The 15140-nt window shown below is 30.5% G+C and overlaps 2 protein-coding genes across 2 annotated transcripts; both read right to left on the bottom strand.

The window, feature by feature from the left end:
- Positions 1–5493: 5493 nt before the first annotated feature.
- On the bottom strand, positions 5494–8236 carry LOC112084492. Its single transcript, XM_024153639.1, has 7 exons — positions 8038–8236; positions 7847–7935; positions 7532–7750; positions 7155–7321; positions 6399–6775; positions 5959–6283; positions 5494–5917 (listed from the first exon to the last, which is right to left on the bottom strand). Exons 1-7 carry the CDS (start codon positions 8234–8236, stop codon positions 5494–5496), a joined length of 1800 nt encoding a protein of 599 aa, XP_024009407.1.
- A 3530-nt stretch (positions 8237–11766) lies between these two features.
- On the bottom strand, positions 11767–14159 carry LOC18013875 (replication protein A 70 kDa DNA-binding subunit E). Its single transcript, XM_024153640.1, has 9 exons — positions 14025–14159; positions 13629–13896; positions 13445–13541; positions 13135–13344; positions 12988–13057; positions 12648–12850; positions 12443–12563; positions 12047–12100; positions 11767–11961 (listed from the first exon to the last, which is right to left on the bottom strand). Exons 1-9 carry the CDS (start codon positions 14157–14159, stop codon positions 11767–11769), a joined length of 1353 nt encoding a protein of 450 aa, XP_024009408.1.
- Between the last annotated feature and the right edge of the window lie 981 nt (positions 14160–15140).

Here is a 15140-nt window from a genome sequence, read left to right on the forward strand (position 1 = left end):
TTTGTTATGCAGAGATATTGATGATTTTTTTTAGGTTTTCTCTTTGTTAAGGATGAAGTGATGGACGACTAAAGGTACGCTATATATATATAGAAGATGTAGAAAATTTATTGAGTAAGGTCGCGATGGTTGGAATAAATTTAATCGCAATAAATACAAAAATGGAATATTTATTTTGTTAAAAAAAGGAATAAGTTCACCGAATCTAGTTCAATCGGTGTAAGAGGTTGTCAGTAGATGTATCAGTTTATATTCAGAAAGGAAAAAAAGGAAGTTACAGATGTAATGATACAAACATATTTCTATCAAATACAATTAATATTTATGCAAAGATACAAAGACTATATTAATTCCCTTACTATAATTAAATTTCAATATTAATAAGTTGTGTAACATTTAATTTTCATAAAAAATTAAGAAGCTATATATACTTTCATATTGACATGAATATTTTATATATTGCAAAATTAAATTGAGTATAAGTTTGTTTAGTAACCAAAATGTATATAAATCAAAGTGAAGTTTAAACGACGTGAATCTATACATGCAAAAATATTTCGAACGAAAATAGCAATAAATGAAAAGCTGAAATCAGATATCGATCAAATCAAGTCAATATTGTCACTTTGCATGCACAGGTCCTAAAATTATGTATTCAACAATAATCCAACTACCAAACGATATGAAATTAATTAGTTACATTTATTATAAAATAAATATTTGACAAAAACATGCATTATTATTATATTATGATTACGATTTTGCCAAAGAACATAACCGTATATATATAGTTTTATTAAACATTTAAAATATAAATTTCAGATTATTGAGTTCATATTTATAAATCATGTATTAAAAAAGTTAATTTCAGATTATTGAGTTCATATAAATATTGACAACAGAATCATAATGAAAAGCATTTTTCTTACATCATAAACTCAATAGTAAATTCAATAAAAAGCAAAGTTTAAACATCTCATAAGTAAATTCATGTCAGATACAAAGAAAGAAAGAAAGACATTTAAAATAAAATAAATAATTAAATATATTGAAATCTCAAATATGATTTTCGATCAGTTTCTAGGCTTCACGGAAGATGGACTTGCCTCATAATCATTACAACTCAAATCAATGACATTTGTAGGTTTATTCTGGGTGTTCCAAAACCTGCAAATAAATCAATTATTGTAAGCAAACATATCAAACCAAATATTTGATTATATTTAAAATAAGGTGCATATAATAGTTTACCTTCTAACCAAAGTTTTGGCTCGTGGACAATCAGGATGAAACTTGATTCTAGAAATCCCTCCTCTAGACCGAATATAGTATCCAGCTATGACAATAATATAAATGTTATTTCATAGATATCACAATAAAGAAATCAATAATCAATCAATATTAATAATGTAATTTCTACTAACCTTCTTTTTGTTTAACAGACCAGTCGGTTAACATAACAACAAATGGTAATTGATTTTCACTGAAGATCTTGTCATTGAAATCAATTGCATGTGGTCTGCAACACACGATAACAATAGCCCTCTACATATCGATTACAACAGCATATTATTTAACAAATAAACTGTTTATTGACTCATTAACAAATACATCAACCAAAAAACATTGGAAACTTACTTATGATCCTTGATAGTGAAAGATATACTGGCAGTCTTCTTATCATGTCTTTCAGGGTATGAATCATCATTCACCGTGTCTAGGGGATCAATTTTTATAACAAACCCGAGAATATCTGAAGAAGAAAATAAAATTACAATATATATGCTATGTAGTCAGTTTCTTAATTAAGATAAATAGTAATGAAATATAAGATTTATAATAATAGGCATAACTATACCGATAGGAAGACCAGGTTCTGTTTTGCCACCAAGCACATCAAAAAAAGAAACAAAACCCTGTGCAGTATCAAATTCGATAGGATCTATGTGAACCACTTCAGTGTTATTTAAAAACCTGATACAACTACCAATAGGAGAATTTGGTTCATCTGATGTTTCATCAAAGACCACAAATTCTGAAATACTTATCCATTCTCCTTCTTCAATTGTCTTGTCGAAAGCTTTGATTAAATCAGTAATATATAGATAAGCTTGAATAGTCTCACCCTGAATATATAAGATAATTTAGAAAATACAAACCAATATCTCAATGTAATATAACAAAAATAGAACAATATAAGAGAACAATAAAATAAGTACCTCTTCGTCCATCAACATAAATTGTAATGATCTGTAATGAGGTCATAGTCTTCCATTGAAGGGTATTCCAGAGAGCTTTTAATTTTCTAGAAAATAGTAACTGAAGGTTTGAATAATAAAATGGTAAGAAATATGTGGTCTCGGAAATATTAATGTGTTTAGATATTTTTTAAATTTCCATTATTGTATGATATTTATTTACATTAAATTATGCCCATATATAATCAAAATATATTTATCATATCAATAAAGTTACTTACACAGCTAGTCAATATGTATTGAAGACATAAAAGGAAAACATATATATGTCATTGTGTTTTCAAATCAACTACAAAAGTAGTAGATAATATTCGATGATAATCTGTATACGCAACAATGCGTTATATTAAAAAATCTCGAATATATATAGCGTATATATATATAACGCAATAATTAAGGTAATATATATCATTTTAATGTCTCAATAAATTATTAGACTAAATTCGTGATATTAATATAGGGAAGTTTCATATGTCATAGAAATACTGGATATGATTATTCAAATATATTTGGAAAGTAGTAAGGTTCGTCATATGGGAAGACTCAAAAAATTCAAAAACAATTACATACAATAATTACAAAATTATGCATGATGGAATATGGTAAGTCTATATTAGAAAGTATAATAGAATACTCTAAAGATTGTAAATTATAATTACAACAAAGGAATACATAAACTGTCAGATTAAAAATCTAACTGCTTGATAATACATTTCAGTAATCAATAAATATGATAACATTGTTTATTTCGAGAAAATGGACTACAACTGATTATAAATAATAATATAAATAAATTATTTTCTTATTATGACGAAACTGAATGTAGAATGTTGAGATGTGGTTGTACTCGATTATTCTCATTTGCATTGATTATAAATCCTGTAAAATGATAAAATGTAGTGAGTAAAGGGAAAATGTTAATATAATAAGCCCTAAACAATTTATGAAAATTAGTACGTACAATACCTAATAAATTTTTAATGGCTGATACATCTAATTCCTTGTAGACTCGTTTTACAAACTGCATTAATAGATTACTGATATTTAATTAATCTAAAATGAACTAACCAATAGTATTACAATCTGATTACAATAAAGAGGTTTGAAATACCTTCCACATATCTGATAGGAGTAACAACAGTAGAAATTATGAACTGAATAATAAAGTTCGAAGTTGTGGTAATGTCTTCATCATGAATAGGAATAAGAGCGAAATCTTCTATTGTAACCCACAAATTTTCTACAATACTATTCTCGAAGAATTGAATGTATTTTCTATAAACTGTAGCATAAATTGTATGGCCCTGCAAAAGAAACACTAAACGTGTTTCTTAATGTAGTAAATAATTAAATTACTGAAAACGAAAGCAAGGATATTATTACGATTACCTCTTCGTCTTTTAGTTTCATATTGAGAGTAGTTCCCCGTTGTGGAGTATATTGTTTCCAATTCTTAATAATTTTAACTCTAATTTTCCAATCAGTAGTAAACAGATCTAAATCAGATATATAATCGAAAATACAACTCATGACTATAAAGCATATAAGAATCAAAGTAAGGCAAAACGATAAAGATATAACACGGTATACTCTTTATATAAAGTGACACCTTTGTGATAGGGTTTTCGTTTAACTATATGGAATATTATGGAAAAGGTAACTGCCAAGATATTCGGGATATAGTTGTTCGATATCTACGTGAAATATATTGTGTAATCTAAAAGATCCATGTATATCATTATATCATTAAATCAACGCTACACACTAATAAATTAATAAGAACAATAGCTTTATTTGATTGAATATCAAGTCTAATGAACTTGTATAACTTGAATAATTACTACTTGCTTGGAGGTGAAAAGCAGACTATTATTAAGTGAGGAGAGTATTGGTTAGGCAAGACATCAGTATATATAATAAATTATTTGTAATCTACAAATATGAATGATTCCAATTAGTATTTAATTGTAGACAAATGTATATAAATCAAACGTATATGTCAAACTTTATCAAATTATAATATAAGCTGTTGAGATTGTAATAAATCAATTTTGCATATAAAAAAAAACTAATGTATCTATATTGGTGGGTAATAATACATAAATATCAAATAGTAGACCAACATATTGCTATAAACCAAACATATCATGAATCATTTGCTCCATCACGACATCAATAGCTTTCCTTCCAACTTCCTGAATACATTACAAATCCATCATACACCTTAATTAAAAAATCATACTGTTATCAAACGTAAACATTATTATAAGTTATAACTTAACTGTAATGTTGAAACTATATCTTCTGGAACACTTCTTTGAATACAACGTTCATTGTCTGTTTCTGAGGTTTACCATCTTTGTCAATAATAAAAACCTTTAACCCATCCTTTGATTTTACTCTAGATAGAGCAACATATAACTGCCCATGAGAGAAAACAGGTTTTGGCAAATATAGACCGACGCTTGAAAGTGTCTGACCCTGATTTTTATTTATGGTCATAGCAAAGGCAACAGCCAAAGGAAATTGTCTTCTTCGCATTCTGAATGGAAAGTTTCCTTCAGGAGGTGCGACATTCAACCTTGGAATATAAACTTTCTGACCATGAGTGTCACCAGTCAAAACAATAGCTTCGATGATATGATCAGCTAATTGGGTGATTTGTAGCCTTGTCCCATTGCACAAACCAGCCTTTGGATCTATATTCCTTAATAGCATAACTGGTGTTCCTACTCTTAATCTCAAAGAATGATTAGGAAGACCAGACAACTTTATATTATTCAAGAAATCAGGAGTATATACTCTGCTATCCTGGTTAGATGTATCAGATGGATCTATAGAATCATAACTTAGATAAGTCTTCTCCTCACCTTGATAATAAAAATTTATAGATATATCAGTACAGTATATCAATATAATAAAAAACTTTAAAACTAAATGAAGTAAACGATAAAAAATGGTAATTGTGTTTACCTGTCAACATAGAAAGCATGTACTCGTTGATGAGGCATACATCGTCATTCGTTGGACAAAAAATAGCCCTTTCCTGGTAAAAATGAGGATCGGTTTGCTCTTCAAAACTTAAACCATAAACTTCCTCGACAATAGATTTTATGGGATCATCACATTCTTGGATTAGAAGTTCATCAGAAATGTCGATCATAACTTCTCTTGTGTTTGGTAGATTAATTTTACCGTCGCCAATTTTAAGGATCCATTCTGAAAATGATTTGATTTACTCTGCTACGGTTTCATCAAGATTAGCCAAAAGCCTCATGTTTTTTGTAAGCATGAGCACCTTACAATCATCCCATAAATATGACGAATTAATAGAAGCCATAACAATGTCTTCCATTCCTTCACCACTGATAACGGGCAAAATTTGTCTAAAATCACCACCAAACACAACAACTTTTCCTCCAAATGGTTTTTCCTTATGACGCTTAATAATATCGCGCATAGTACGATCCAAACTTTCAAAACAATATCTACTCATCATAGGTGCTTCGTCCCATATAATAAGAGATGACTCAGCAACCAAATTCCCTAAGTCTGTTCCTGGTTGAATATTGCAAGTAGTATCATCATCTGGATTTATTGGTATACTGAAACGGGAATGTGCGGTTCTACCACCAGGCAATAACAGAGATGCTATTCCACTACTTGCAACATTCAAAACAATTTCACCTCTAGCACAAACAGCAGCAGACAGTAACCAGTACCACCGAACCCATATAAGAAAAATATTTTCCCTTTATCTTCTGTGACAGCTTCCATGATCTCTTTGTAGACATTCATCTGCTCGTCAGTTAAACCAGGAACCATTCGTTCTACGATAGCCTTCATTTCCTCTCTATCATAGTTTCTTTCATCGTATATTAACCTATTGATACCAGCTGTGTTGTAATCACCCTCTGGCAAAGGCATTCCATCATAATTTGAAAGAGAACCACCATTGCTTTGCAGTATAGTTTCAATTGCATCCAATGTGTAATTTTTTAGCTGTTCATCAGAGAGGTCCAGTTCTGAAAAATGATCACAGCATATTTATATAAATCCAATACTTAATATTTGCATAAAGTATTATGGTATACATAAGATATATAGTTAGAGACCATTTTTACAACATAAAAGAAATACCTGGATTGTTTTCAAATAATCTTCTTCTGTAAAGAATATCATCAGATAGCAAATTCCAAGTTTCTTCCCAAACTCCAAATGGATTAATTAGGCTATCAGTCAATAGCATAACGCAGAACAGTTTTCGAAGGAAGTCACCAGAACCCCACATGCTTGCTTCATTAATCCCATCTATATATTCTCTATCATCATCTAGTAAACCCAATGCATAACACGCATCTTTGTATGTAGGATGTAAAACACCATCAACTGTCTTCAAATCATCAAACCCCTTTGGACATTTGTGTCGGTTGAGTAGAACACGAAGGTAGTACAATTGGCCACATTTCAGAGGTACATAGGTTATTCTACCAACGGCTAACCTATTCTTCTGTTGCCTTGGTTTCCATTTAATATTTGTACGATCATAAATAAACATTGTAGGAAACTCAGCATATGTTAGGTTTTCAGCTTCTGGATACTTATTGCAAGCTTTAAAAAATGCTAAAAACATTGAGCTCTATACGGACCTGCGATTTAGAACATTTTCAACTGGATCATCATCATCAAAAAGTACTAATTGCTCGTTTTCAAGATGAAAATAGAGTTTCTCCACTGGATTCGTCCTAAAATGGATTAGAAATGCTAGCAAACGCTATGTAGCTTCGCATGCAGAAACATATCTACATACAAAGAAATCAGTAAATATTTAGTTTGTGATAAAAACTTTTACAACTTATAAAACATGCATACAATCTATATCCAATTAAATATTACCTGCAATCGAAGTACTCCTTAATTTCATCAGTATTATCCTCGCCGTTTTCATCTACATTTGCGCATGCTACAGATTCTGCACCTTGATTTACATCATGTTCAATAGTAGCTAGAACACGATCAGGTCCTTTGTTGATATATTTGAAAAGGTATTTGATTGACCTTGCCTGATTACACCATTCAACATTGATGTGAGCTCTATATCACAACGATAGCTCTCTATTATAAGGCACAACAAAACTGTTGTCAATTTGTAGTCCATTTTTCTCAACAAATGCTTCAGTCTTCCTTGTCATATAATGTGGAAACCCTCTGTTGTCAATAGTAGTTCTTTCACACTATTTCTTTAGAAACTGCTTAGAACACTTCCCATTTACCATACATGGACTACTTTTGTTAATCACTCCGCAAGGTCTATGTATCATGTTCTGCTTCACTACTTCATACAAAACCGGAACACTATCTTTGTCAGGAATCTCAGCAGAAATAACTTTATCAATAGATTCAGCAGTAGACAATTTGCTTTTTTTCCGCCATCCATAGTAGGATATGTGCATGTGGAAGTCCTCTTTTCTGGAATTCAATAGTATACATACCTGTTAATATAAAACAACCAAATATGGATTACTATAACAATTTTAATCAAATTATAAATAAAAATATTAAGAATGAAAACTTAACATACCACAAACACTTTTTCTGAAAATGTTCTTTTCAGTGAGATCACTCATGAGGCTGTCTAGCTTAATTTTGAATATCCTGCATAAGATATCTGGTCTATCTTCAAGATTCAAATTTCGCTTTTTTGTATATCTAATTATCTCGGGCCAGTTTGGATTGCAGGTGAAAGTTATAAAAAGATCAGGAAATCCAAAGTGCTTACAAATGGCCATTGCATCCAAATAGTTATTGTTCATATAGCGTGAACCACCAGTAAATGATGCAGGTATCAAAATCCTCTTACCTCTGTTGGATAAATCAGAGGTTCCTTCCTTTTCAGCCTCAACCAGATTCATATACTTGTCTGAACGAAGCTTCTTCTGATTGTTCCTGAAATATCGAAGTCGGCTAGACTCTATCATAGTAAACACATCAACCAGAAACTGCTGATACAATCGTTAGTCCAAATGACTGACCGAGATTCCATTAACCTATCTTGAATTCTATAAGCATAGAATTCTCGCATGCTTATAGTTTTCCGTTTCCGTTTGTTGCCATCATCAAAACTGTCTTCAATACCAACAGTGAATCCATCCTCACCATATGGAAATAATAATTGATACTGAAGAGCTAGATAACCCACATAGAGTTCACTAATTCTTCTGAGGTTTCCGTGTTTAGTCTTTAATACAATATCTCATATATCCATTCCTTCTTGAAAATCCCCAGGAATCAAGGCTGCGACTTCTGTGGAAGTTGGCATGTTATGTGTTCTAGCATCTTTATTCCTGTTAGCAATGAGAACTAACTTGACGTTGTCTTCTGGTTGTTGAATATTGTATCTGTCTTTGTAAGAACGGAAAGCTTTCACCATCGGATTACAAAAGTTTAACATCTTCATGAGACATTCAATTAACGCGCCTTAACTTGATCGTGCTAGAGACATTCTTGCTGAAATAGTAAGAAAGTGCATAATTAAATGTAATGTATGATAAACATATTAACAATTAGTAAACACTAATGTGAATGGATATTAAAATAGTGCGTACAGTGCATACCTGATTGATTTCTCTCTGTTTGTTATCTCATTAGCTGTATCATGGATATACAGCTGAAAGAACTTTGGTTTCTCTTTCCTTTGAGGAATCAAAGAACCAATTAAGTGATAATTTTCACCATTTAGTTGGAATACGGGTGGACCACGACCCTTGTTTATATTGTAATTTATCTTTCCACCAATAGATGTAAAAGAAAACATCATGTTGTAAGCTCTGATATTCTCACGAAACTGGCGACAAATTTCATCATCACTCGAGAAGAGATATATAAAAAATGGAGGAGGTTGGTTAAGTAAGGATAGCTTAAATTTTTCCCTGCAAACAACATATAGTAAATATATATTTTGCACTCTTCTTCTTTTTCTAAATTCGTTCATTAAACCACATCCTTGCTTTGCAGTGAGTGCATTCATACATCAAATCACCATCATCATAATATCCTGAGGTAATATAACATTCGAGATAATTAAACAATTAATACAGTTAATAATATAACGGAAAAAGTATCAATATAAATGTGTAGAATTAGAGACATAACCATTTTCCAATATCACAGGTTTACGTTCATGATCATAATCTTCTGCTATAGTATCAGTTCCTTGAGGACTTTCGTTAAACTTAACCCCTTTCATTAAACGTTTCCTGTTATGTCTGGCATTTCGCTGTCTCTCGAACAATGATTTAGATTGTTTCTCAAGTATTTCTCTAGCAATGATTTTGTCAACCGAAGAGTTCCACCACATAATGACTTAGATTCAGAGTTAAGAGTACATTAATATGTATTCAAGGATAATAAAACTTAAAAGTGATAGGAAAAAAATGAATTACTAATTAAGAGAAGGATACATGACTTCTATATTCCATCAACTGTGTCTGAGCTTGATGTATTCTTGCTTGATTTCTCTGGTGAAAACATATAACCAAAGAATTTTGAATCAAAAGGAATGTTATATATTAAATCAGATACATCGTTTAGATATAAATACAATTCAGTAATCTTACTTGGACCCCTATGTAATTGTTTAGGAAGACCGGAATGCTGGGGTTGTGGTACATGAGTTGTTCGAGACTTACTACCAACAGATGGTGGCGTCGCATAGGTTGTATTTGAGGTTGTACATTCAGATACATTAGTATCATCTGATGAAAGGATACCATCTGTTAATAAAACTGAAAAACAAACAATGAGTTAATAATTTTTATAGATAAAATGTTATCAATCCATTCTACTATTAATAAATGGAATTATTCTTACTTGGCTGTAACGGTAGAGATTTAGCAATACCAGAATTTAGCTTCCGTGAATTAGGATTTGTTCGAAATTTGCTAACAACAGATCGGCATGTCGCATAGGTAATATTAGAGGTAGTGGTTTCATTCCTATTAGTTTGTCATGATGATTGGATAACACCAGTACCATTATTAACGTTGCTTGCATAGTTTTGATCAGGAATTGTTGTATTATGTTTTGCAATTTTAGGCCGTGAAAATTGTGTTTCAGATACGATGTTACCAAACCTAATACCTGGAAATATAATATATGTTAGCATTGAATGTATAAACATATAAGCTTACTATATATAAAAGCAAGAAATGAAAAATGGTAGTTGAGATATAGGTAACCCGTTTCGTCAGAAGATGGTGAGCATTGCAAAGGTCTCTTTATAGGTGGCCTGTTTTCTTTTAATGAGCTTGATAATGCTATATGAAGACAAACAATATCATAACATTTAACATATAAGACAATTCCTAAAATGATTTTTTAAATAAAACATAGTTCACATACACTGTTGAGATGTAGGTGTGTTTGACCGTATAGAGAAACAACCAGAGTTGCTGACTTCTCTAAGAATTTCATCTATGTATATAAACAAAAAAGACAACACAATTTAAAAATTATTCAAAGTATAAAACTATTGAGTAAAGCAAATAATAGATAAAAACTCACTTGAAGTAGATATGTTCAGATGTAATCCGGGATGAACTCTTCACCAAATCGTTTGAATTGCTTAAATCTCTAAATATCATATCAAATGCACCAGAAATAGGCTTTGTGGAATGTGTTTGGCTGGTAGATGCTGTCTTTTGTTTTTTCTGAATTCTTTTTTCATCATTTTCGTATCCATAACGATTTTTTTTAGAACTATGCATTGCATAAGAAAGTGAACATAAATGTAATTAGAGGTAAACGTGAACACAAAGAATGTTATGAAGCGGAAAACTTGACTTATATGAATGAATGGTTGTTTGTTCGAAAATTCAAACTAAATGTGATCCCTTATGGATAGGAAAACAAATATTCTACATTTAAATTCATATATCTAAATCCAAAAAAATAGATCGTAAATATAGAGAAAGAATCAATTTAGTTACAAATTGCTAAATGAAAAGGATAAGTATAGTTAAGTAAAGTAAGTAATAAGGTTAAAAGATATAAGTTATAATATATTATTCAGTTTTAGCTATTGATGGAATTTGTTTTCGGTTAGTAGCTATACGAATCTTTGGATATATAGATTCGTATAAGTATATTTAATTTCTTTCCAGTTTTTGAAATAATACTCCATAAATTTATAAAGAGTAATACATTAAAATTGATTATATGCTAATTATGTTTGACTACTATTTAATATATCATTGATTTCATTTGAATGATTGTCATAAGATTTCAAATACAAATTAGAAAATTACTAAAACGATATACATAGTAAAACAAAAAACGAATGGTGTGTAAAATGGTACGACATCATAATATCGATTAAAAATAACCATCCGATTACAAAAAAAAAATCATCCAAAAGCTAAGTAGAATAAAAAACAATGATAGAAGAAACAATTATTCAGACGATTAAAACATAATAAAACAGTTAAAATAACTGATTTTGGTTCTTAAATCATGGCTTCTCTGTCTTCACAGTCTTAAGGGGCAGAATACTTGAATTAGTCTCAACAGTTTTCTCATCCTTACACTTCTTCTTTGCAGCCGAAAACTCATCAGTATCCTTAATCACTTCCATCTTTTCATTGCTCTTGCGCTTAGAAGCAGGTGTAATTTCAGAATCATCATCATCCATAATCATTAGAGGAACCTATAACATATTAATTAATCTGTATCAATGAAAGTATTATATAATAGTACACATGAATGTAAGAAAACAGAATACACAAATATACTTGTCCATCAAGAGTATTGTGAGCTTTTTCCTCTATCTTGATACTTGGAGTGCTCTACGTAAAATGAAAGTAATGAATTGTAAAAAATAAAGAATTAGTGTATAAATATTTTTTGATAACCAAATGATATAACTTTACCTAAGGAGTAGAAATTTCAGAAAACTCCTTAACCACATCACTTTGTGTAATTATACTGATGACCTTGTATGTGTCACTATTGAAAACAATATTAATTTGAACTAATTGCAATCTTGAAGAGAAACGTTTTACCACAAATATTGCTCAAAGCTAAGGGCAAGACATCAGGATCCTGAATCTAAACAAATAAGAATTTAAAAAAAAATTAAATAGATAAAGCCAGAAATGGTCATGGACAAATGGATTAGAAATATGAACCTCATTAACAGACTGAGTTAACTGAGCAGCAGTTTGGTTGACAACTTCCTTTGCCTCTTGATCAAATAAGAGAAATTTGGTTTCACCAGTATTATCCATGACACGAAAAGTCAACATGAACCTATCATATAATTCAAAATAGGATAAGTTGTACTTTATTAGAAGTGAAAACTTTACTATAACACAAATACAATAACAGACTTACGATGGATAAACATTCTCAACATTCTCATTGCATTTTTTGCACTGCCACAATTGTTTCTTAAATGTTTTCCGAGGATATAGTTCTTTTAAGTAATCCATATCATGAGGGAGAACCTTTTTAGCACAGGCTCCGCATGACATGTAATACCAACCAAACTCAGTGTCAATAGACATGATTGTGGCCATGATAACACATTTGACAACCTTTGAAAGTGAATAATGATATTAGAATCAAATATATGTTATATAAATTAAAAAACATAATATATAATTATCTCAGAAGCAGCAATAATCTCGCTAATAGTCCTTCGAGGACTATGCAAGAAGAAATCGTCCCTTACTGACACAGAATTGACAATAGTCAACTGATTTGGATGGGTATAGGTCAGGGTTAAACCATCATTTGGCAATCTGTATAGATTAGATTACATAATTATTAGAATATAAACTTGAGAAGTAAATAAAAACATGGAGATAATTATTTTTACCTCTCTTTAAAAGCCAAACTCTCTCGGAAGACTGGATCAGTAAAGACCATTGAACAGTTGTAGCAATTGCCAACACTCCAAACACCTTGATAAAGCTTTAACTTTCCAAACCGCAAAACAGCAACGATCACAGCATCATTTGCATGTTGAGCCACACTTTCAAGATTTTCAGCGAATTGTCCCCAAAGAACAGAATTAAGTCGAACATTTCTACATTGAAAATGATAAATAAATTGAGGAAAAAAGGATACTAAACACAAATAGTAAAGATATGGAGCATTAGTGATAGATTAGTAATGTAAATGCTAACTTTGTATCACGGATCTCCATAGAAAGCCTCTTTGTCTGTCTCTTTCCAACATTCAAGATCTCCACATCCCCAATGCTTACAATTTGTCCAATAGCATCTGAGGTAAAAAAAATCATGTTAGTACTTTCTAATAACGCAAACAAACTATATATCCAATAAATATTTAGTAATAAAATAAACTTGCCAATCAGGAAATCTGGATTCATTTTGCCTTCGTGAATATCACTAAACTTGACGAACTTGAAACCTAAGATTCTTGGATCCATTTCTTCTGCCGGTTTGACAGATAATGTTGATGCGAAAAGGATTTTGTAAACGTGAGGGCTGGTCCTGAACTTACCACCGTTATGAGCCATTTGAAATTTTTTGATAATTCTAGAGGCACCTTCCTCTAAAAGATTTTCATTTTTCTTGATGAACTCCTTCTTCAAAGTTACATGCATGGTTTGATTCTGTGTATATATATAAGAATATGCATGCTTTAAAGATACATAGGTTTGAATGAAACTGAAAATAAATGAAGACAGTCGTGAAATATATAGATTAGTACAAATTCTTAAAAGTAACATAGATAGTATACCTTCTCATCAACAACAACCATTTCCAACGTCTCTACACCATTCAAATATTGTTTCCACACCTTCAATATCTTCACGTAAACTCTCCATTGAGTTTTGAAGGGCTTCACGGAGTAGAGATCGGTGAAAGAAGACATAATAGCAAGATGAAATTTGAGATTCAGAAATGTATTGAAAGGTGAGGGATGATGAAGTATTGGAGAAACGTACATCTATATATATACGGTATTGAGAGAACATGGTATCGCTAGGTTAAATATTTCAAATTTAGAATTTTCTTCTTGTTAATATAATCCAAGGATCTCGGTTCTTCTTCGTTTAGGAATAAATATATATCTTCCGCAGTTTGAGTTACCAATATGGATGTTTATTTAGTTGTTTAAAAAAATTCCAAAGGTTTAGGTTTATGTTTAGAAATCTAGAAAATACGAAAATATAGATACTTACTTAATCCGTTTGAAGTTTAAATTATTGTTATTAGTAGTTTAGAAAAATTATGTAGTAAAATATATACGTTTCAAAAATATAGGAACCAAAGAATTCAATGTAGAATATGCGAAAATATAGATACTTACTTAATCCGTTTGAAGTTTAAAATATTGTTATTAGTTGTTTATAAAATTCCTCTAAGAAAAAATTCACCTTTCGAATTTATAGGAACGAAAGAATTAAATGTAGAATATGCAAAAATATTTGGAAAATTTATTGCAGTTAAATGTGTTTTAGGAAATAACGGTCTGTTTGGGTATAAAGATAGTAGGAGAATTAAAATTAAACGAATTAATAATGTAGCTAAATACCAACTTTAATCATAGAGCTGCCAAGTGTCCAATAGTGCCTCCACTTTAATATATTGGAGATTACTTAAAACGACTCTTATTTTAATGAAAATTACTAGAATGATTTCTTCTTGACAGTTTTACTATAATAACTATAATTTAAAATTAAAAGACATCTAACCCAAAGTTGTCTTTGATAATTACGGATTTGCCATTCTGATTTAATTTTACAAAGAAAAATATATATTTTACACAATCAGCAACTTTTTTATACAGTCATTTTTAATTTTTTTTTGAAAAAATATAAATCCCTAATATCAAAAAAGAAACTGAATGTTT

The sequence above is a fragment of the Eutrema salsugineum genome, unplaced genomic scaffold (assembly GCF_000478725.1).
Source record: "Eutrema salsugineum unplaced genomic scaffold, Eutsalg1_0 scaffold_4, whole genome shotgun sequence".
NCBI classification, from domain to species: domain Eukaryota; kingdom Viridiplantae; phylum Streptophyta; class Magnoliopsida; order Brassicales; family Brassicaceae; genus Eutrema; species Eutrema salsugineum.

Excerpts from the sequence above, each read along its gene's own strand:
- LOC112084492 (XM_024153639.1), bottom strand. The coding sequence starts at position 8,236 with ATGATAGAGTCTAGCCGACTTCGATATTTCAGGAACAATCAGAAGAAG. Across the intron at positions 7,936-8,037 it reads TTTGGATGCAATGGCCATTT|ATAGACCAGATATCTTATGC; the intron begins GTAAGCACTTTG and ends TGAATCTTGAAG. Across the intron at positions 6,776-7,154 it reads AAGGAGTACTTCGATTGCAG|GCAACAGAAGAATAGGTTAG; the intron begins GTAATATTTAAT and ends ATGGAAACCAAG.
- LOC18013875 (XM_024153640.1), bottom strand. The coding sequence starts at position 14,159 with ATGTCTTCTTTCACCGATCTCTACTCCGTGAAGCCCTTCAAAACTCAA. Across the intron at positions 12,564-12,647 it reads GTTGAGAATGTTTATCCATC|GTTCATGTTGACTTTTCGTG; the intron begins GTAAGTCTGTTA and ends ATTATATGATAG. Across the intron at positions 12,101-12,442 it reads TAACTCAGTCTGTTAATGAG|AGCACTCCAAGTATCAAGAT; the intron begins GTTCATATTTCT and ends CATTTTACGTAG.